At 36.1% G+C, this 24,250-nt stretch overlaps 1 protein-coding gene across 8 annotated transcripts in view; it reads right to left on the bottom strand.

Moving 5' to 3' along the window:
- The window catches only part of LOC117930779 (exportin-4-like), a 90,089-nt gene that overhangs the window by 38,882 nt on the left and 26,957 nt on the right, over positions 1-24,250 (bottom strand). For 6 of the 8 annotated variants that reach the window (XM_034851501.1, XM_034851503.1, XM_034851502.1 and 3 more), the window contains exons 3-5: positions 19,728-19,836; positions 9,042-9,140; positions 6,745-6,787 (exon numbers count right to left, since the gene is read on the bottom strand). In XM_034851501.1, coding sequence (XP_034707392.1) covers positions 6,745-6,787; positions 9,042-9,140; positions 19,728-19,836 — 251 coding nt within the window. Of the gene's footprint in view, positions 1-6,744; positions 6,788-9,041; positions 9,141-19,727; positions 19,837-24,250 lie in introns of those variants that run through there. The other 2 variants (XM_034851508.1, XM_034851504.1) reach the window with 2 other exon arrangements.

Raw genomic sequence — 24,250 nt, 5'->3', positions numbered from 1 at the left:
TTTTGTTAAATCTAAATTGAAATATTGGAATAGGGCGTCCTTTGGGAATTTAAAGGAGAAAAAGAAGAATATTCTCTTAGACATTCCAAGATTGATAACAACGAGCAGAATGACGGGGGAAAGCCTTTTAAAGTTTATTCAATGAGGAAAGGGAAGACCTAAGTAAACTTTAAGTAGGACTATACTAATTACAATTGAATTAGGATTGATATTTGTTGGAGTCTAATTAGGATTAGCTAGTTGAGTTACAATACAATTAGAATTTGAGTCATGATAGGTTATAGAGTCCTAATAGATTTTGGATGTTATAATTAGAATTAGAATCATAATAGGTTATTAAGTCCTAGTAGACTTTGGATTTCTTAGACAAGCCTATAAATATGTTAATCAATGTAAATCAAGGGATGAATTGATATTAATAATATTATATTTTCTTTCATTGCAAAGTTAAACCCTCAATGGTGAGACTCCTAGAAAGCCTTAGAGAGACTCTAAGGTTTTCCATCTTTTCTTCATTGTTTCTTCTTTCTCTCTATTTCTTATCTTGTAAGTTTCTCTACCATAAAATTTATTCATTGTTCCTCTCCTTACACCCTAAAAATAAAACCCTAGTCCACCTACCCTTAAGTGTAGGCAACCATCCTAGGGTTGTCCTACATCACACATTCTCCAAACCATCTTTCTTTGGAGTTAATAGTGCTGGAAATGCACATAGACTCATTGATTCCTTATATATCCCTTTTGCAGCAACTTTTGTACTTGTCTTTGAAGTTCTTCATGTTCTTTTGGAGGTATTCTGTAATATGGCAGGTTTGGTAGGCTAGCTCTTGGTACTAGATCAATATAGTGTTGGATGCTTCTTTTTTTAGGCAATCCACTTGGCAGCTCTATAGGAAATACTTATACGAAATTTTCCAATAGTGTCTTTGCTTCGTTAGAAACATCTTGTTGATCTTCAAAGACTTCTGTTGCCAACAGCAAAAAGGCAACTCCATTAGCTTCGAACTCTTTTAAAAGCATTGAACATTCACATAAGATTGTTCCTGTTCTACTTTAGACTTAACAAACTATTCGAGGCAAATACTACCTTAAATCCATTTTTGTAGAAACCATAAACATTCTTCTCTCCATGGTGCACAATTTTATTGTCAAATTGTCATGGCCTTCCAAGTAACAAATGACAAGCTTCCATTTCCACCACATCACATAAAACCTTATTTGAATAGTTTATCCCAATTGAGAAGGGAACAGGAGATGCACTACTTCCACTTCACCTCCTTTTTAAAGCAAGTAATTCGATGTGGCTTTCGATGTGGCAACACTTCCAAGTTGAGCTTTGTCACTACTTTTTTAGAATCAAGATTCTCACAACTCTCCCCATCAATAATAACATTGCAAAGCCTCCCATGTGAAGAATACCTAGTTTTAAAAATAATGTTTCTCTATCAATCGCTTTTTAAAGGTTTTAATTTTAACATGGAACGTCTTACTACTAAATTCGGAGGATCATGGTCTTCCTACGTGACTTCATCTTCTGTGAATTCCAGCATCCCTCCATCACCCTAAGCTTCCGTCACTATCTTCTCATTATCATTATTCTCCCCTTCATCTTCATTAATTAGTAAGTTGTTGGCTTGTTTTCAGCAATCAAAAGATTTGTGACCCTTTTTTCCACATTTATAACATATTATTGTGTCTCATGGGCTTAAATGAGTTGAAGTTGTTTTCGAGAATATCATTTCTCATTATTGCACACTCTTGGCCTTGGTTGCAAGCTTGGAAGTAAGTGTTCAATCTAGAATTCTGAAATCATTAGTCGCTGCTATTGATTTCTACTTGACATCTCCATGTCACCTATTATCCCCCAATTGATCATGCCCTTGCTCTTTAATCAGGTAGTTGTTGGACAATCTTTATTGACCTTCAACCTTCATTGCCAACTAAACAGCACCAGCTAGTGTCCAAAAAGGTTGTAGCTACACCAAATTTATAACATTTTGTCTCAATCCTATCAAATGACGTTAAATGACCTGCATGTCCATTTCAATTAGTTGTACTCTAGTCTACATTTGTAAAACTCATTCTCATGTAGATTTTAGGATCCAGTAGTTAATAGCGCCTCAAGGAGACTAGATGGGAAAAGGGCCCTTTTGTCTTTGGAGGAGAGAAAAGGGCCCTTGGTGTTCTGCAAAGCTTCTCAAGACCATCTGACTTACCTTAGTTGGTTACTTATATGGTTTGAGGCCGTGTCAAGGTTGAGAATAAACTTGGAAAAAAGTGAACTCATTCCAGTAGAGAGGGTAGAGAATATTGATGATCTTGCTTTGGACTTTGGGTGTAGAGTGGGTAGTCTACCGTCCACTTATTTGGGTCTTCCCTTGGGTGCTCCGTTTAAGTCAGTAATAGTGCGGGATGGAGTGAAAGAGCGTTTCCGTAGAAGGTTACCCATGTGAACAAGAAGAGATGATATTTATCCAAGGGAGGGAAGGCGACTCTAATCCGAAGCACTTTTTCGAATTTACCTATTTATCTTATGTCACTGTTGTGCTTACCAAGCTCAATTAGATGGAGACTAGAGCAAATTCAAAGGGATTTCCTTTGGGGTAGTAGTAATTTGGAGTGAAAGCCTCATTTAGTAAGATGGGAGTTGGTGTGCTTAAGTAAGAAGAAAGGGGGTTTGGGGGTCAAATGTCTTTCCATTCTCAATGAGCCTTTTCTTTCTAACTGGAATTGGCGTTTCGCAAATGAGAGAGAGGCCTTGTGGAATCAAGTGATTAGAGGGAAGTATGGGGAAGATAGAGGGGGTTGGTGCTCTCGAGAAGTGAGAGAGGCGCATGGTGTGGGGTTGTGGAAAGGAATAAGGATGGATTGGGAGTTGGTGGGCACCAGGATGTTATTTATTGTAGGTAATGGGCGAAGAGTGAGATTTTGGAAAGATAGATGGTGCAGGGATTCCCCTTTGTGTGTGTCTTTTCCTTCCTTGTTTGCTTTGTCTGTTGATAAGGAAGCGTGGGTGGCGGATATTCGGGACCCCTTGGCTGAGGGGGGTTTGGGGGGTTGGAACCCCTGTTTTTCAAGAGCCTTCAATGATTGGGAGGTAGAGGAGACGGAAAGATTCTTGGAGCGGCTACATGGGAAGAGAGTGCTTGGAGATGTGGATGATATGGTGTCGTGGACTGAAACAAAGAGTGGAAAGTTCTCGGTCAAGTCTCTCTACTTTGCCCTAGAAGCGGGCTGTCCGTCCTTGTTTCCCTCTAGCTGCATTTGGAATGCGTGTGTGCAGCCCAAGATTAGTTTCTTTACATGGGAGGCTATGTGGGGCAAAGTCCTAACCCTAGATATTGTTCAGAAAAGAGGATGGGCCTTCGAAAATAGATGCTTTATGTGTCTTGAGAAAGAGGAGACCATATACCATCTTCTTCCACATTGTTCAAAAACAAGGGCTTTATGGGATTTACTCTTTACTTTATTTGGGGTGTCTTAGGTGTTGCCTTCTTTAGTTAGAGAGACTCTACTTAGTTGGCATGGTTTCTTTTGTGGGAAAAAAGCACAAGAAGGTGTGGAGAGCTACTCCTCTTTACATTATTTGGACGGTTTGGAAGGTAAGAAATAGATTGGCCTTTGAGGATGATGTGTTGTCAATCCAGAGTCTAAAATACTCTTTCTATTTGGTCAGAGGCTAAGTTGTTTATAGTTGATGGCCTTCTAACTATAGTTAATTTTATTGATTGGTTGGGCTCTAATTAAGGTTGTTTTCTGGGCCATCTAGGTTCTTTTTAGCCCTTTTGGAGGTGGGTGTATAGGTATTGTATACCTTGAGTTGCTTTTTTGGCGTCTCTTTTTATATGAATTGTATCTTTACCTATCAAAAAAAAAAAAATAACTTTAATTCAGTCATGCTTGTCCCACATCCCTAGCTATTTCTTATCTCTTTTCAAGATCTCAGTATCAATAGCTTTAAAGATTGAGAAATTGCAAAAGGATTTTCTTTGGTCAGGGACAACGGAGGGTAAAAAGATCATCTTATCAGTTAGAACATGGTGTGTAGGCCAAAAGAGTTTAAATGTGTAGTGATGAGAAAACTTCTCTAAGAAATTGTGCTCTTAGGGATGCGGCTCTAGAGGTTCCCTAGAGAAAGTTTTTCCCTTTAACATCGAGTTATTTCGAGCATTTATGGGACATATCCTAATGGATAGAACACCAACATTCTAGTTAGATGGTCATAAAGATGTCCTTGGAAGACCATTGCACGAGTTTTTCAAGACTTCTCTTCATATGCTCACTTTGTGTTGGGTGACGAGGCAAGAATCCGTTTTTAGGAAGATTTTTTGTGAGGAAATCAACCATTGTGTTAACAATTTTCAAGTCTTTATAGAGTTATCACAATATTGGTTGTCCTTAGTAACTCCTCTTCACTTTCTTAGAACCTTACCTTCTACTATAATCTCACTAATCTGTAAATTGAAAACCTTGATAGACTCATGCACTCACTCTTTTGCACTTGTCTCCATCTACCACAGATACAAAAGCTTAGTCTTTATCTTCTTCAAGTTTATTGACAATAAAATCATTTTTCTTGGCCTTGTCTGATTTATCAAATTCAATCCCATTCTTCCTAGCCAAATTATTATGACAATCAAAAGCCTCATCACATGTCAAGGCCTTTGCTTGGTTAGTGACGCACAAGAAGGTAAACACTAATGTCATTCTAGAATTGAGAAAACCTTATAAATTCCTTAGTCCTTATTGATGCATCTTATGCATGGGAAATGGAGAATTGATCGACCATCTCTTTCACATTGCCCATTGACATTAGGGCTTTGGCATAAGCTTTTCAATCTAACCAAGATGGATTGGGTTCCACCCAGGAGTATATGTGACATGATGACCATCTCATTTAAAGATTTAGGGTGTTCTATTAGAGGCAAGACCATTTGGCAAATCTCTTGTCACACTATGCTTTGGATTGTGTGGCAAGAGAGAAATACTAGGATCTTTGAGGAAAAGTGGAGAATGGAATAGATGTTATGGGATTTACTTCACTTTTGTTCCTCCTTATGGGCCTCTTGTGTTGCCATATTTAGAGGCATTCCACTCAAGGTTATTCAACTTAGTTGACATTTAGTTTATAAATCAAATTGAGCAGATAACAATAAGAGGAGTTGAGTCCGATTTTAGGTAAATGTTACCTTTGTTAATCCTTAAGTGGTCTATACCTCTATGTACAATTCTCCTTGTATAGTGGACTTGTTTAATCTTTGATCAATATCCCATATTTTGTGGGGAGGACGACTAATCATTTCTCTTATACTTTTTTCATAATTAATCTATCTTTTGTTTTTGATTAAAAATAAAAAATAAAAGTTTTCAAGAATGAATCAACCAAGCAATTCTAGGTATGATACGTGACTCAAAAACTCTAAGAATATATTGCACAAAACAAAACAGAATTTTCATTTTGAGAAACGCAGCTTCAATGGATCGAGGATTGTGCTTGATGGATGACCAATAGTTTGCTATTTCTTTTCAATTGATTTAGGAATTGCTCAATCAATCAATTCATATAACTGATCACAATTGATCAAACCAGCTCTTCAATCCATCAAGGATGAACAGTTGCTGAAATCTAGTCGGTTCATTGTGCAGTTGATCCAACTAATTCAAGGCTCTTCTAAAGTCCTTTTCCATCAATGATTTTTCTCTATAAACAGAGAATTAGGGAGAGACTGTATAGAAATTTGCAAGAAACAAATCAGAAAAGAAATTAGTTTAAGTCCAAATGCAGATGTAAAACATATTAAGATAAATCTTTATAAAAATCAGAAAATCTTTTAGTGCATCAAGGAAGAACTTAATTTCCAGTTCTTCTGAGATTTAGGAGAATCATTAGATAAAACTTGAAAACCCAGACATATCTTATTGATAGATATGGATATTTTCTTGTGAATTCAGTGGACTTAAATTAATTGAAGCCTGCACTGGCTGATCATGGATTTGGTTTGCAACTACACCTGGATTCTTGTTGATGGTTGTCAAAGGATTCATGAAGATGATCAGTTAAATGTGGATTCAAATTTTATATTTGTGGGCACATTATCAGTACTCTCTTGTACTCATTTTTTTCTAAGAGTTCCTTGCTTTACTTGACTGGGTCTCATGAGAATCCCACAAGGAGTCAAGGACCACTTAAAATTGGCCTGTCTCTCCAATTTGTTTTTCTTAGAATAATTGCTGAGAAATCAATTAAACAAATTATGAAAAATATATTTAGATCTAAATTGGTCAGTTAAGTTTGACATCTTTATTGGGATACTCTTTTTCTTGGGTTCCACACTAGACTGATCAAGCTGTATAAAATTTAGCCAACAAAGAGCAAAGCAGTCCGTTTCTCTTGTAAGAAATTTTTTACTACCTTAAGTTTGTATCATGATTTCTGTGCTATATTTTGTATTTGGAACATTTTGTAATCCTCTTTGTACTAACCATTTTGATGCAATGAATTTGCCGTTGCTGATCCAAAAAATATGTATATGCATGACATGGGGAAAGGAAGAACAAAGAAGGCCTTTAGGACCATTTATATAAGTACATCTGCTAATGCCCTAACCTAATTATTGCATTAAAATAAACAAAAGGAAAATCAAATAACAGGTAGAAATAGAACAAAAGAGATTATTACTACAAAATAGGACTGGTGTAGACTAAAACATTGATACGAAAGTATATTTGTGATAACATTGATACCTCATACATGAATGCCTCCTTCTCAGCAGCTGCAAAGTCTAGCCTACACATAGAACATACTTGGCATGATAACTACAAAGTTTCAGTTTCACTTAAGTAACTAACTTGGAATTTTATGCAATGCTAAATTGAAATATGAAATGCAACATGGGATAGCTGGCATAATGGAATAATATTATCTGAAACATCTTTATCACACAGACCCAACAGCAAAATGTTATGAAAATCACAGTATCACTTTGGATCTCCTTAGCATAAAAACTAAGTCCAGATCTGAGGTTCCAGTTTGGCAGAACTTTTCACATAGTGAAGTGCTAAACATGGTGGAGAACTTCACTTGGATGATGTTAAAGGCTGTAGATATCAGCTTCATCAAAGATTGAGGCTTGGAGAAATTATATTAGGTGTCTCAACTTCAGTTTGCAGATAATGCCAATGGTCTCATAGGCTAGGGTCAATAATATTCTTAACTTTTAGATGCATCCTCCTAGCTGTTCTTGAATCAGGCCTGAAAATTAATTTACATAAATGCACCTTGTCAAGACCAGTGCAGGCAAAGATCATTCAATAAACACTGCTCCTCTGTTGGTTGTAGAAATATAGTTGGCTCCTGTTTCAATCTAAGGTTCCATCTAGGAGGGAACCTAGAGCTCCACCATTTTAGGACCCTTGTTAGAAACAATTTTATAACACTGGATGGCAGGAAGAACCCATAAGACAGCAGAATAGCCCTGATTCTATCTGTCTTTAAGATACCAGTCAGTTAATTTAACTAAGAAACTCCAACATAATTTACTATGATCAAGAGTAGAGGAAGGGAGGAGCCCTATCCTAGCATGTGAATTACTGCTCCATTTTTTCGCTTAAGCCAAATTATCTCTCAAGAGATCCTAGAATATGACCTCAAAGGGTTGATAAGGATGAATTTATAAACTAACAATATACAAAACCCTACTATAAAAAATATTGGTTGGTTTTAGTAGAGAAGAAGAATCATATAGATCCCTTTAAAGCTTCAGATTGTTCAAAACTCCTCGTTAAAAAAGAAAAACACCAACTAGACATTATTTTAGAAAACTAAGCCCCTGTTTATGCTAATCATCACCACTTGAAACCCAAACCAATCAACACACCCTTCCCCCAACCCAAACTCAAAACTAATCTCCTGCTTTCGGTATTTTAGTTAAAACATAATCTTTCATTCTAATATAGCCAATTAGGAATTCCAATTACAGCTCATAATGCAGCTTTTATGCCCCAATTTTTATACCCTCCAGTTAATACTTCTTACCTTAAAAAGTTATTCATTATTTCTTTTGAAATGCAAAAAATATAAAACTAAACATATCATAACATAAAAGGCTCCCCAAGTTTCCATCCCAAGAAAAGTTAGAAAGAGGCTTGAGAAGATTCAAAGAGATTTCCTGTGAGGAGACAGGGATTTCGAATTTAGTGAAGTGATCATCTGTCAGCACGGAAAAAAGAAGAGGGGGGTTTTGGTGTAAGAAGATTCTTTTTGCTTAATAAAGGGTTTTTGTGTAAGTGAAGTTGGTGATACGCATCTAAAAGGGTAGCTTTCTGGAGATAGGTTATAAGTGGAAAATATGGAAAATTGGGCAATGCCAAAAACTTTTAAATAGCTTCTCTTTGGGTAGTACAAGAAATTGGCCAATGAAAGAAGGTAATGGAGCCTACACCCCTTTGAGTTTACTTTAGCTTTGAGTTCTTTGGAGTTCATTAGTTATTTAAGTAGTAACAATGTCTTGGCTATTTCAAGCTTTATTTCCTTTTTTTTTCTTAGGCTGGTATACTTTTTTGAGTCATGCTTCCAGCACACATGGATTGCACCCCCTGCAATTACCTCATTCTACATGGTTCCACCACTTGGAAGTAGTGGTTTCTTTGGGTAATTTGACAGGATAATAGGCGAGTCTTGCATTGGGTGTCACTTGGAATCATTGTGAACAGGTTATTTTATAGTCCACATTACTAGATGTTCCATTTCAGACAGATTAAATCATCATTTTATTGTCCTAAATTGCAGAGTCTCTCAGGTGAAAATCTTAATTGAATAAGAAAGAATTGCATTGCACAAAGCATAGGATAGCAATTGAATAGATACTAAAAGTTTAGGAAATGATGCCATAGTTTATTGTAAAAAGGCATTGTAATGCATATGTTGCATGTTCTCTCAAATTAATCAAAATTGAGATTTCTTCTGTTTTTTTTTCTTTTTTCTTTTTTCTTTTTTCCCCATATAGGGCATTTAATCAAAACCAAAATTATACATAACTTACCAACCCCTTTTCATCAATTGAGCAGCAACAGAAGAAACCTTTGATTGGACATAGCCCTCAGGAGAACTGGCATGTTGCATTACAAAACACAAACAAAAACTGCAAAGAAAATACACTCATTCATGAGTTGAGCATAAATATTTAAAAAGTTATGTTCATCAGTCTTTATCAAAAGAAAATTAACCAATGTCTAAAATGTCCAAATGAACCACTAATGGCAGTTTTGTTGATAAGTACCAAAAATTCATTGATACGAATTTGAAAGTACAAGAAGGATGAGTTATTCTTCAAGAATATTACAAAAACAAATCAAATAAAAGAAAGACTGCCAACACAAACCAAGATGCCAAACAAAGACTATAGGACTACAACTCAAGGTGGTATCAAATTCATATGAAGAACATTTAACTGTGATGCACCTTTCTTGGCTAGCCAAACCTCTATCCGTTTAGCTAAATAATGAATCCATAATAATAGCATCCAATCCTCTAGCAATATCTATAATTCCGTGCAACCAACAATTAAACTTCCATGAACCTCTCTTCTCCTCTAAGGCCAGTACTAAAATAGTGATTGAATCCCCTTCTACCAAGAGATAATAATACCCAAAGATCTTGAAGCAAGATTTCCAACCAGGCTACTGTTTTTGCCTCTACTAATAAGCCCATCCCAGAAGGTTCAGGGAATGTTCTGCCCTCTCCGTCACTGTGATCCCTGAGAACACAACCAATCACTCACCAACCCAAGTTTCCTAAAGAACACCAATAAAACTTAAGCACAAGTGCACCCATTGGAGGAGGGTTCCACCTTGTCTGCACTTCCATTATCTTAGCCAGTAGAACAAGCTCAGCTCCAATTCAACAAGACAACATCCAATGAAAGACCAAAAAAGGTAGCAGTCACTGATATCCAAAGATAGGAGAGTACACCATGTCTTCTCACAATGCCTCCCCAGGCCTCAACTTGTCCTTGAAAATGCAGGCACTTCTCTCAAGCTACATTAACCCAAGGATAGTGACTATGATCAACCACTGAAGAACCTTGCTCTTGGTATGTCCTCCAAAGAATGAACATGACCATCATGGCAGTAACACTCATGGAGGAAAACCAGAAGTCCCAGAAAGCCTAAATAAGTTGTACCACAATTGAAGTGCAAGTTAACAATGTAAGAAAAGATGGTTCAAAGTTTTCCAGCAGCCCAAACAAATCAGGACCAAAGATCTTCAAAGACCTCAATAACTGTACCATATCTCTTTGATATTGACCATATTATTGGCTAAAACCATACCAGATATGACTTTAGGTGGACTTCCAATCAAATTGATTGCAAGCAAGTTATAAGGGTCAACAGATTTAGAAAAAACCATGAGGAAAGCAATCCTAAAGGGGTCCAGGACTATCCTCTTATTAGGAAAAGAGGGTGATCAATAAACATGAAGGAAAAAAGGGCTTAAGTAATGACGGATTGTCAATTTCCTGACAGATATATTATGGCAAAATTGAAATTCTGAGACAAAAGGGAAGAGGAATGGTCAAGGATTGAGGAAATAAGGGAATCTCTAGGCCTCAAGATCAATTAGAGAATAGAAAATTAAGCTCAAGAAGGTTGATATTCCCACCATAAATCTTCCTAAAAATGAATCTCCAACCATCTACAACTAAAAACCAGATGTATCAAGAAAAATCAGGGAGAACCTGGGCAATGTCTCTCTATAGGGAACGGTGTGACCATCTAACCACAATATTGGCATTCCATTTATTAGAGTATAAACCATAAGTGTCCTAAACATCCTCTTATCATAAAGTGTAAATCTGTATGAAACCTACAAAGCCACATGTCTAAAAGAGTCCTACTCCTCAAAGAAATCTTTTCAATGCTCAAGCCCACTTAATTCTTCAATCTACAAACCCAATTCCAAATTATAAGATGATTTTTCTTGCCTTCCCTGATTCTTAATCACAAAAAGTTCAACACAATTTTACTGACACTAAAAGTAAGCTTAACTAGAATCTTGGAGAGAAACAAGAAATACATGTGGTTATGAGCCAAACAAGATTGTACGAGTTTCTACCTCCTAAAGATAGGCTTTCTTCCACCCATCCAAACTATAAAAGATCCTTTCAAAAACAAGATCCTAAAAGCTTGGTGTTCTAAACTTCACACTTAAAGGCACAAGTACATGAAAGGTCAATTGACTCCTACAACTAAAGAGTGAAGCTAATCCAAAGAGATGGTTGTAATTGACATTAGTACACTAAAGGGTGCTTTTATTCAGGTTTATATTAGGCCTTGAAATTCATATCAAAAACTAAAAGAATAAGCTTACTGTTGCACATACCCTCTGCTTTAACTCTGAAGAAGAAAACACTATCATCCACAAACTGTACATGTGACATTATGATACAACTTCTACCCATCCAAAAACCTTCCAAAATACCATTGTCCTTTGGGCTGTCATTTCGATTACAACATTAACTGCAACTATAAAAATGAAAGGAGCAAGTGAGTCAGCTCGTCTCAGACAGTAGACTTTTTTAACTGACCTTCTACATAACAATTTGCACAGCAAAAGTAACCAATGATGCACAATTCCTAATCCATGATCTCCACCTAGAACAGAAAACTCTTCTATGGAAAACAGGGTCCTAGAAATCCTAATCCACAAGATCATATGTCTTTTCAAGATTGACCTTGAACACCATTCCTTTCCCCTCTTGATTATAGTTTCTCATCGACCAACTAATTAGCAACTTCTACCACATTCAGAATCTATCTACTCTCATAAAGCCTGCCTATGAAAGTGAAAAAATTGACTATATTGCCACTCAAAAAATGTTTGACTGGAACATTGGTGATGGTTTTGTAGAGAGTTGTCACTAAACATATGGGCCTGGAATTTGAAATTTAGTTGGTGGGGGTTTCTACAAAACAAGTGTTATAAATGCAGCATCTGTGTTTTTGTAAGCAACCCACTATGGCAGAACTCTGAAAAACCCCTTCACACATCTTCCATTAAGTGGCTCAACATATACAGTTGTTGGACAACTAATTTTTCTAATAGCTTAATGTCACGACCTGTTCAAATAACCCTCCCCACAGACTTATATAGAGGATAGGAAGCTTTTGGAGACTCCTAAAACCACCTACACTTAGCCATTGGTGGGAAGAGTGTGGAAGGTTCTAGAAAAGGCTAGAGACACCAACACTTCTCTACATAAAGGGTGGAAGACAAGAGAAGCCTATGGGATGTTCTAGAGACTTCCAGACATGCCTTGTAAATATTTGTACATAGATTTTGTATAGTCTTCTAGAGAATTCTAGGATAGTGGGGAACCTTTGTGGGTTCCAAAGAGTTCCATTGGTGCTTATAAATAAGTGAGGGTCTCATTTGGCTAAGGCACCACCCAAATCACTTCCTAACCAAGCAAGTGAGCTTCCAAGCACTTGTAAAGCATCCTTTGAGAGCAATAAAGCTTCCTATTCTTCAAGTGTTGCCTATGTGTGCCTACTAGCTTCCAAGTCATGTATATCTTAGCCTAGTAAGTCAAGCATCAGGATTAAGATTGCCTTAGCAAAATCAAGGATCTTGACTTGTCTAAGTGCCGCATGAGCTTAGGAAAAGACTAAGTCCGTGACATTAAGCTTTTAAGAAAATTGGTTGCTCGACATGGTATTAGTCCTTGTTTAGTAGGAGGTCATGAGTTCAAACCACATCACATATTTATTTTGTATTAGACCTCATTTACTAGGAGGTCATAAGTTCAAACCTCATCATCACATATTTATTCCTCAATTTAGTAAACCCACGCACAGAACACAAAGGAGCTTGTCTTGATTCGTTTGCTCGTGGTCTTGTTTGTCTCTCCACATGCATGCAAGCTCAAAGGAGATTGTTGTGATTTATTTGTCTATAAGTTTGTTTATCTCTACACATGCAGTTATGGAGGGAAAGTGTTAAAGAGCATGATACATATTATGGGTCCAAATCCTAATAGCTTAAGCATTTAGAAAAATTATTTGTCCAATAAGTAGAAGGTTAAAGAAACACCATCAAAACATATGACCAGTCTCTGTTTACTTTGATGAAACCATTTGGATCCAATTTAGTTTCCCTAACCGTAACCTCAATGAATAAATTTGTCTCAACACCTATGTCTAATGTTGGCAGTCCCATTTTTTAACATGTGGAGTCCCTTAGAGATATCACTAACCAAGAGCTAAAGGGCATTTTTTTTCCACAGGTCACCACCTAGTGACCCTAGTGAGGCCCATTCCATGATCGAAGGTCAACCTCAAGAACCAACCTCTTCGTTGGAAGGATTTCACATAAAGTGTCTCACACCTTGTAAAATGGTCAATATACAATCGATTTTGGCAACTATGAACATCAAGTTAGTCAAGTACTATAAAAATGTCATCCTAGTGGACAATAGCAGTGCACAAACTATGGATAAGGTATACTTTAGGAGGAAGTATAGACCTTTTCTTGGATTTTTTTTGGTGATTCTTAGGTTTTGATCTTGTAGTTGTCAGGCATTTAAGCGTTCACATGAAGATCATTAGTCAGAATATTAAAGGGTTGGGTTCTAGAAAGAAAAGAAGGGGATTTTTTTTGTCATTAAAACTTAGACATTATGATGCTTCAAGAAAAGAGACAAGTGATAAGAGGTTCATGGGTAGCATGTGGAAAGTTACAAATCAGGAGTGGTTTGTTCTTTCAGCTTGTCGGACATTCGGAGGGGTTGTGATAATATGGAAATCAAACAAGTTTAGTTGTTCAAATATGGTACTAAGGTCTTTTTCGGTAATAATTAAGCTGATTGCGGATGAAGAGGAAACTTTTTGGCTCACCTTAATTTACGGCCCCAATAAATCCAACTTGAGGAAAGATTTTTGGGTGAATCTTCAAGATCTTTTTGGTCTACCCTTTTCAAATTGGGGAAGGGGGGAAGGGGAGGGGGAGGGAGGGATTTCGATGTCATGAGGTTTTTTGATGAATTCGTAAGTGAAAGTGAATTAATCAACCCTCCTCTTAAAAACACGTCTTTCACTTTATCAAACATGCAAGATGTTCCTATTCGCAAGAGGTTGGATAAATTCTTATACTCAAATGAATGAGAGCAAAGTTTCCCTTATAACCTCCAAGAAGTGTTTCCCAGACAAACCTTTGATCATTGCCCAATCATCCTAGATACCATTCCATTTAATTGGAGTCCAGCTCCATTCAGATTTGAAAACATGTGGTTGCTTCACCCAGAATTCAAGGAAGGATTTTGTTGTTGGTGGCATGAGAGTCAAGTTGAAGTTTGTGAAGGTTATAAATTCATGAAGAAGCTAGATTTTGTCAAATCTAAACAGAAAAAAGAAAAAAAAAAAGACATTCGTTCGAACATTGTCTGGATTGATATCAATGAGCAGAAAAGGAATCTAACTCCTAAACTTTCAACAATGATGGCCTTAAGAAAGGAGAAACTAGAAGAGTAATGGTGTATCATAGCTAAGGTCTTATAATGGATAAAAGAGGGAGATTGCAATTCCAAGTATTTCCATAAGGTGGCCAATGGTAGGCAAAATAGGAAGTTTATAAAATTCCTAGTGTCAAAGGAGATAGTGCATGTTTTCGGAATACTATACTCCAAGCCCTCAAGCAATTCTTAGAGGAAAGAAAGGCCAGATTGGTCTCCCATATCAAAAGAGAGTGTTGTATAGTTGGACTGGCCATTTTCAGAAGAGGAGGTACATTTTGTCGTTTTCAATTAGGTAAACAAAAGGCCCCCAAGCTTAATTGTTTCACCATTGCACTCTTTCAAGAGTGTAGGGATGTGATTAAAGGGGATCTTATGATGGTGCTCTTGAAATTCCAAAATGATGGGATAATAAATCAAAGTACCAATATCACCTTTTTTCTAGAGCATCCTTGGTAGAGTAGCAATTTCTTAAGCAAATTTTGCTAGTGTTTGGGCATTTGTCAAGGCTAAGGATCAATCTAAGCAAAAGCACTCTTTCTGGGATCAACATTAGTAATGATCAAACTACCAAGCTAGCTTCCTTGCTTGATTATGTTGTTTCTAAGTGGCCCTTAACATATTTGGGTCTTCCTTTAGGAAGGAACCCAAATTCGTTTTCCTTTTGGGAACCAATGTTGGATAGAGTCTCTAGCAGGTTGGATGGTTGGAAAAAAGCTTTCTTGTCCTTAGGAGGTAGAATCACCCCAATTCAGTCCAGTTTGACGCATATCCCGAGCTACTTTCTTTCTCTTTTCAAGATTCCAATTTCAATAGCTCTAAGGATTGAGAAATTACAAAGAGATTTTCTATGGTCAAGGTCTGGGGAAGGAAAAAGGGACCACCTAGTCAGTTGGGACATAGTGTATAGACCTAAGGAGTTTGGTGGTTTAGGGTTCGGGAAAATTACTCTGAGAAACCAAGCTTTATTACGGAAGTGGCTTTGGAAGTACCCTCTAAAAAGTTTTGCCCTCTGGCATCAGGTTATATTGAGTATCTATGGGACACATCCCAATGGATGGGATGCCAACAATATAGTTAGATGGTCACATCGATGCCCCTGGAAGGTCATTACACATATTTTTCAAGTTTTTCCTATACACACCCACTTTGTAGTGGGTGATATGACCAAAATTCGTTTTTCGGAAGATCTATGGTGGGGGGATCATCCGTTTTGTTTACAATTTCCAAGACTGTTCAAAGTACAACAAAAAATCTTGCCATCTCAGCCATATTGGGTAATAATTTTTCTTCATCTTAGGATGTTATCTTTCGCCACAATCCAACAAATGTGGAGATTGAGGATCTTGAAAGACTAATGTCTTTACTTTCCCATGTTCATTTGACTCCTATCCTAGATGCGAAAGCTTGGATTCCATCATCTTTAGGAGGTTTCTCAATCAAATATTTTCTTTTAGTCTTATCCAATCTTTCAGATTATATTCCTTTCTACCCTACTCATTTTCTGTGGAAATCAAGAGCCCCCTCTAAGGTCATGGCTTTCGCCTGGTTAGTGGCATATAAGAAGATAAATACCAATGACATGTTACAGTTGAGAAGACCTTTTAAAACCCTTAACCTTGATAGGTGCATTCTTTGTAGGAGGAGTAATGAGACAGTTGATCATCTCTTCTTATATTGTCCAATTAGGATCTTCTCATAGGAGGGGATGGTGTGGGTTCAACCAGACAATATTCGTGATATGATGGTGATCTCTTTCAAGTGTTTTGGAAACTCTTTTAGAGGCAAGACTCTTTGGAGAATCGCGTGCCTCTCTTTGTTATGGATTGTGTAGAGAGAGAGGAACGCTAGGATCTTTAAGGACACTTGGAAGACGCCAGAGATGATGTGGGATGTGCTTCATTTCTTTGTTTCTTTTTGGGCTTATTGTACAAACAATTTTAAACCCTATCCTTTGAGTGTAATTCAACTTAGTTGGTTATCGATTTGCACCCCTTAGGGAAGGGTCTACAGGACTAGGAGTTGTCATACCTATATAAATTTTGTACGTTTTGTATATCCCCTTGTATAAAGGAGGTTTACTTAGTTCTATTTGATTAGGTCTGTATTTCATGAGGAGGATTTCTCATCATTTTCATGTTTTTTTATTCTTATTTAATACATTTATCTGTTTCTGACAAAAAAAAGTACCAATATCACCTTCATCGCTATTGTGCCAAAAAACAGTTAAACAAATTTCAGACCTATCAACCTAATTACCAATCTGTATAAGATCATAGCTAAGGTCTTATAATGGCGTATCTAAAGAGCTTCCTATGAAACCATCTACATCTCCTAGGGAGCTTTTGTTAAAGGGAGATAGATTTTGGATGTTGATCTAATTGCTAATGAAATGGTGGATGAGAAAAGGCATTCAAAGGAAGAAGAGGTAATCTTCAAAATTGATTTTGAAAAGGCCTATGATCATGTGGATTGAGATTTTTAGGATCTAGCACTAGAGAGAAAGGGGTTTAACACAAAATGGAGGTCTTAGAAGAGGAGGGGGTTTACTTATCTTCAACATGTTTTCCGATACTAGTAAACGGAAATGCCAAAGGATAGGGTGAGGCAACCAGAGGTTTAAAACAAGAAGATCTTCTTTTCCTATTCCTTTTCACTATTGCAACTAACGTCTTGAGCAAGATGATGCTCAGATAGGAGAGTGGCTCATCAAAGGCTTCAGTGGACAAGAATAGGACTAGAGTGTCTCTTTTACAATTTGCAAATAACATCAATTTTTTCTCTAGATCCTCCATGGTAGATCTAAAAAACCTCAAGCTAATCTCATTGTTTTTTAAACAAATATCAAGGTTTAAGATCAATTTAGACAAGATCTCGTATCCAAGTTGGCCTTGATGCTTGATTGTAAAGTCTCATACTGGCTTTTATCTTATCTCGGTCTTCCAATAAGAGGGAATCCGAAGGCAAGCAGGGTTTGGGATCCAATGGTTGATAGAATCTCAAGGAAACTAGATGGATGGAAAAAACACCTTTTTGTCACTAAGTGGTCGAATATATCTAATTCACTCATGCTTCTCTCACATTTCTAACTATTTATGCTTTTTCAAGATTCTAGTATTAATAGTTTTAAAGATGAAGAAATTGCAAAGGAATTTTCTTTGGCTAGGGGCTATGGAGGATAAAAAAGATCATCTTATCAATTGGCATATGGTGTGTATGCCAAAGGAATCTAAAGGTTTATGTTTTGGAACGATTTGTCTGAAGAATTTTACTCTCTTAGGGAAGTGGCTTTGGAGAGTCCCTATGGAAAGTTCTACCCTTTGGCATCAGGTTATTTCGAGTATTCGTGGGACACATTCTAATTAATGGGAAGCCAACATTCTAATAAAACAGTCACATCGATGTCCTTAGAAGGCCATAGCACAGTTCTTCTAGGATTTTTATTCACACACTTGCTTTGTGGAAGCTTGGAAGGTGATGGGGCAAGAAATCATTTTTAGAAGAACTTATAATGAGAAAATCAACCATTGTGTTCTCAAATTTCAGGTCTTTGCAGAAGAAAAAAACTCTCACCATATCAGCTATCATTGGTACCTCTTCTTCTCTTTCTTGAAACCTTAACTTCCATCACAACCTCACTGATTTAGAAATTAAGAACTTTGAAAGACTCATGTCCTCACTCACTCTTATTTACTTGTCTCCATCTATTGCAAATACGAGAGTTTAGTCTTTATCCTATTCTAGTTTATTCTCAATAAAATCACTCTTTTTTGCCATATCCAATGTATTAGATGCAATTCCTTTATCTCCAGTTAAATTTTTATGAAAATCTAAAGTCTCATCTAACATCAAGACCTTTACTTGGTTAGTAGCACACAAGAAGGTAAGAACCAATGACATACTATGGTTGAAAAGACCTTATAAATCCATTAGTCCTAATCGATCCATCTTATGCATGGGATGTGGAGAGTCAATTGACCACCTCTTTCTACATTGCTTGATAACTTTGGCACTATGGCACAAGCTATTCAATTTAGTTAAGATGGATTAGGTTCCACCTGGGGGTATATGCGACAGGATGACCATTTCATATAGGGGTTTAAGGAGATCCTTTAGAAGCAACACCTTATGGAAAATCACTTGTCTCACATTGCCTTGGATTGTGTAACGAGAGAGAAATGTTAACATCTTTAAGGAAAAGTGGAGGACAATAAAGAGGTTGTGATATCTACTCCACTTTTATTCTTCTTTTTGGGCCTCTTCTACCAATGCCTTTAATGGCATTCCATTCAATGTTATTTAGATAAATTGGGATTTGGTTTGTAAATGAAAAGGATTGGATAACAATGAGAGGAGCTTAGTCCGGAATTAAGGAGATGACAATTATGTATGTCCTTAGGTGATCTAGAACTTTTTGTATAGGTCTTCTTGTATAGTAGAGGAGTTTAGTCATATTTTGATCAGTTTCTTATATATTGTGGGGAGAACCCCCTCATCCTTACTCATGTACTTTTCATCCATATTTAATGCATCTTTTATTTCTTTTCATAAAAACATAATGCTTTAATATCAATTTCAAAGACCACAATTTTTTTAATTTGTCTTCAAAGAAAGAAAACTCCACCCGACCTGAACTCCCATTAGAAATGAGGGAAAATTGCAGACTCTCAAACTTTTAGGACTTTTCATTTAGCCTCCTATAAAACTCAAGCTCTCCTTAAGGCCTTGTTTGGGATAACTTTCTGTTTTTTGTTTTAGCCAGAAGTTAAAACCAAAGCCAAAATTTTCAACCAGTAATATTAATCTTGCAAAATATTTATTAAACATGAAATAGGTTTCTAATAAGCCAAAATAGAGCTTCTATGAAACGTAACATCTTTCTAGCTTTCACATTATGATCCTTTTTAACTTATAAGCTGTTTTAACAAGATTAGCTGAACATGTACAGGCCCTTTTATTAAGCCTAGAAAAGAGTTTTAGTTTCTATCCAATCTAGCAAGCCCTAAAAATATTATACTAATTTTTTAACATAACCACATCTTCATTTATAAAAGATTTGATTAACTTTTTCTTCCTTCAACAATTTAGCTACCATATGAAGAAGTTTGGAACTGCAATCCCCTTCCTTAACCTAATTCATTTATTATCAAAGTAATAATATTGCCACAACAAATAAAAAATAACAAAAACAGCAAAAGAACTTCCAATATGTAAAATCACCTAATCAAGCTTTTCTTGTCATCAGATGTAAGAAGGCCCCATTCTCTAATAGCTGCATCCCGAATTGCTGCAGCAGCTTGAAACCTTGCATTTGCCACTTGAGAATTCTCTGAATAAATAAAACTAGTATTAGTATTAAGAGATCGCATGACTCATTTTATAAACTTAGAATTACTCTCAAAACTCAGAATTAGCCATGGAGGAGTTAATAGATATCCACTTTTTTTTTTTTCCAAAGCTGGATTCAACTATATTAAAAACCCATTCCAAAATTATAAAACACAAAATTACCAGTATTATTACATCAAATAACTCATATACATCAGTAATATCCTATAATAATTATAAGGCATACACATTATTACATACCATTCACCTTTCTCAAGGAGCATTTATTCATAGTGGACAAATTTAGGATACACTTTTAGCAGCTAATGAAGTGGTGGATAAGAAAAGCCGCATAAAAGAAGAGATTGTCTTTAAGATCAATTCACCTTTTAGAAAGAAAAGGTTTTAAGACATGATAGAGAACTTGGATTCATGGTTGCCAATTACTATTACCATTTTTTATGAAGTGGCCCACATGCCATTTAAGTTTTAAATATCAATTATGGTTTAATAAATAAATAATATTAGCTAAAATCCTATTGGTCAGCTTTTTGAGAAAAAAATAATAACAAATTGCCCACTTTGATGGAAAGTAGGATAATAGGTATATCTAAAATGGGTCCTCTCTCTACCCATAAAATAGATATCAGTTTTTCTCTCCATCAAAAAAAGTTCATCAAGACTAAGGGGTCAAGAGAGAGAAACGCAGTTTTCTTATATACTAATTTTTATTTTTTTTATTTTTTTGATAGGAAACAACAAAGAGATATATTGATAGAAAAAAGAAGTACAAGAGAAGGATGAGGAATCCTCCCACCAAAGAAAAACTAAACTACAAGAATACAAAAACAGGAAAATACAATGTAAAAACCAACAATCTCTCTAGATTAGACCAACCCATTGGAATTACACACTGCTATCCAATCAAGTTGTAACGCATTTAGGGGAATCCCCTTAAAAACCTTGGAACAAAAAGCTCAAAGAGAAGCAAGGAAATGAATAGAATCCCAAAGATACTCTGAATTCCTTGTTTTATCCTCAAATATCCTCGCATTTCTTTTCCGCCACACAACCCAAATTAGAGCAATGCACGCAGCTTGCCACAAAACTATCCCTCTCTTAAATAAACCAAAACCTTTATAATTGATGGACAACATGTCGGAAATGCTCCTTGGGGGAACCCAATCCATCTTGGCCACCTGAAATAATCTGTGTCACAACCCCATCGTCAAAGAGCAATGTAGGAAAAGATGATCTGCTGATTCTCCATGCTTCATGCACAACTTACAAATGTCAGGACTAAGAGCTTTGTAGGGTCTTCTCAATTGTAGCAAGTCATTAATATTTACCTTCTTGTGTGTCACTAACCAGACAAAGGACTTGACTTTGAAAAGGACTTGAGAATTCCAAACGAACTTAGTAGGGAAAACTAGAGAAGAACCAAAAAATTGGGATAAGACAAGAAAGAAAGATTTGACTATAAAAAGCCCTGAAAAAGATAAAGACCAGGATCTCGCATTTGAAACCGATGGTGATAAATGCAAACAATCAAATGACTGCATGAGGCCTTCTTTCCCCCACCAAAATCTTCCCATAACCGAATTCTTTCCCCATCTCCTACCACAAACCGAGTATACTTGGAAAACTCCTGAAAGACTTGTGCAATAGCCTTCCAAGGACAACGATGTGACCATCTGACTATAGTGTTAGCATCCCAACCATTGGAATGTGACCCATAAATGCTTAAAATAACCTGATGTCACAGAGTTGAACCCTCCCTATGATACCTCCACAACTATTTCCCTAAGAGAGCGAGATTCCTTAGAGAAATTTTCCCAAATCCCAATCCCCCTTTTGCCTTCGGATTACACACTACATCCCAACTAACAAGATGATCTTTTTTACTTCCCCAACCCCTGACCATAAAAAATCTCTCAATTTTTGCAGTCACTAAAGCAGGTATCTTAAACAAGGAAAGAAAGTAGCTAGGTATGTGGGTAAGGCAAGAATGGATAAGAGTTATCCTACCTCCAAAAGATAAGTAAGCCTTTTGTCACCCATCTAATCTCCTCGAGATTCTCTCAATCACTGGATCCCAAAAGCCACAAGCCTTAGGATTCCCTCCCAAAGGAAGACCCAAGTAGAGTATAGGCCAATCAGAAACCTTGCAATCAAGCAACTCGGCCAACCTAGAAAGATGATTCTGATCAAGATTGATGCCAAAAAGATTACTCTTGTCAAGGTTAACCTTAAGCCCAGAAATATGCCCAAATACTAGCAATAAACTCTTGAGAGTCTGCAATTCTTCCTCACAAGTGTTAGAAAAGAAAATGGTATCATCTGCAAATTGCAAATGGGACACCCTTGTTCTATTCCTATCCACCCTAAAACCCTTCAACGAATTTCTTTCCCCTGCTCTCAATAACATCCTGTTCAGTACATCTGCAACTAAAGTAAACAAAAAAAGGGATAAAGGGTCGCCTTGTCTTAAATCTCTAGATACCTTGACCCACCCTTTAGCGTTTCCATTTACTAAGACTGCAAAAGATACCGTGGACAAACAGCCTCTCATCCATTTCATCCATCTAGGACTCAACCCCTTCTTCTCCAACACATGATCCAAAAAATCCCAACTCACATGGTCGTAAGCCTTTTCAAAGTCAATTTTGAAGACAACCCCTTCCTCCCCTGATCGTCTTTTCTCATCCACTATCTCATTGGCTATAAGAAATACATCCAATATTTGTCTCCCTTGGACAAAAGCACCTTAAGTAGAATGGAGAGTTTCGTGTAATACCCCTCTTAGACGCCCTGATAGCACTTTGGCTATTATCTTGTAGAGACTAGTGATCAAGCTAATATGTCTAAATTCTGAAATTTTCTTATATACTGATTTTCCCTCAATAAATCACTCATGGATCAAGGTACGTTTCCTCTCAACTTTGTGTTGTGAAAATCACATTGTTCTGCGATCTTTGGGTATTATGATTTAAGCAAAAATTAGGGTTTATTTTGCATTATGAAAAATGAAAATTTCCTAACATTTGGTACCAAAGCTTGTGGTTTAAGAACTTGTGATTTTCTATTAAAGATTATTTTAAATCTAGATAAACTTTTATTTCTATTTTGCCATTTTATTAAACAAAATTAGTTTTAAACAAACGATGACTTTTAATATTGGTGGATTTTACTACATGAAGATAAAAAGGAGTATTTGAAGTGGAGCACAACACTTAGGTCAAAGTGACTCCTTTTATGGATAAGATTATTTAATTCACAAATAAATAAATAAAAAGTCGAAAATGATCAAGCTCTGCATAGGTAACAACACTTTTGAACTGTTAACCTAATTATATGCTTGTGTTTATGCAAATTGAATAAAAAGAATATTTATGCATCTGGGATGTAGCCTTTTGTATTCATTAATTCCATAGTGACCCATAAATTATATTTTATTTTATTTTTGGCATATTCTAACATATTGATTTACTCTTATTGGTCTCAAGAGAAGCTATGGTGCTTAGCCTTTATGTCACCATGTTTCCTAGTGCCTAAAGTTAATTTCTATGGCCTTGAAAGTTTATGTTAACACCAATAAGCATTTATAACACGTTATATGACTCATTTGTTATCTTAACCCCTTAAGAATTATGGATTGAAAAGGATAAAGAAGCATTTCATGTTAGCATATTTTATTTTTTTTTTTAAATATCATGATGTGGAAGTCATTAATTGCGTATATTTCATTTTAAATACTGGTAATGTGAAAGTCTAGCATAACTAAAAATTTTATTTAATTTGAAATTCATAATACATTTATCTATATTCACATAAGTGATCAAACAAAATGCCTCATGGATATCAAATTGAATAAATTCATTTACCCATAATTACATGATGCTTATAAATGAGATGACAAGATGATGTATATTTGTTCTTGTTATGGGTACATTGAAGTTCATTTATTATATAATATTTAAGATCACCCAAAGGTTGATTAGTTATGTTTATAATTTATGGACATGATTGTGGTTAATTAGTATGCTTAACTTGACGTGTTTAGCATATCCAAAGATAGTAGACATGTCTAATTAGAGTGCATGTAATTGTCAATTATGTGAAATTAAAATTAAGCATCAATTATGTTTTATGTTGTGTATTATTGTATCGCCCAAAGGAGAACTTTAATATGAATTTAATGTTTATGTGAATTTTTGTTTGGATCGGTATTATGTATTTAAGTTTACAACTCAATGCATTAATGTATGAGCACTCTATATTTATTACAGTATTTGTTCATGTTTCTCTTCATTCACAAGCTTTATCTATTGTAATGTTCAATGGGCTTAATTTTCCTAATTGGTGTGACCAAGTCCAATTTCACCTAGGTGTTCTGGATCTTGATTTGGCACTCC

The sequence above is a fragment of the Vitis riparia genome, chromosome 14, assembly GCF_004353265.1.
Source record: "Vitis riparia cultivar Riparia Gloire de Montpellier isolate 1030 chromosome 14, EGFV_Vit.rip_1.0, whole genome shotgun sequence".
Classification (NCBI taxonomy): domain Eukaryota; kingdom Viridiplantae; phylum Streptophyta; class Magnoliopsida; order Vitales; family Vitaceae; genus Vitis; species Vitis riparia.
The sequence above is the reverse complement of the archived record's forward strand: the minus strand, read 5'-3'. Positions and strand labels throughout refer to the sequence as shown.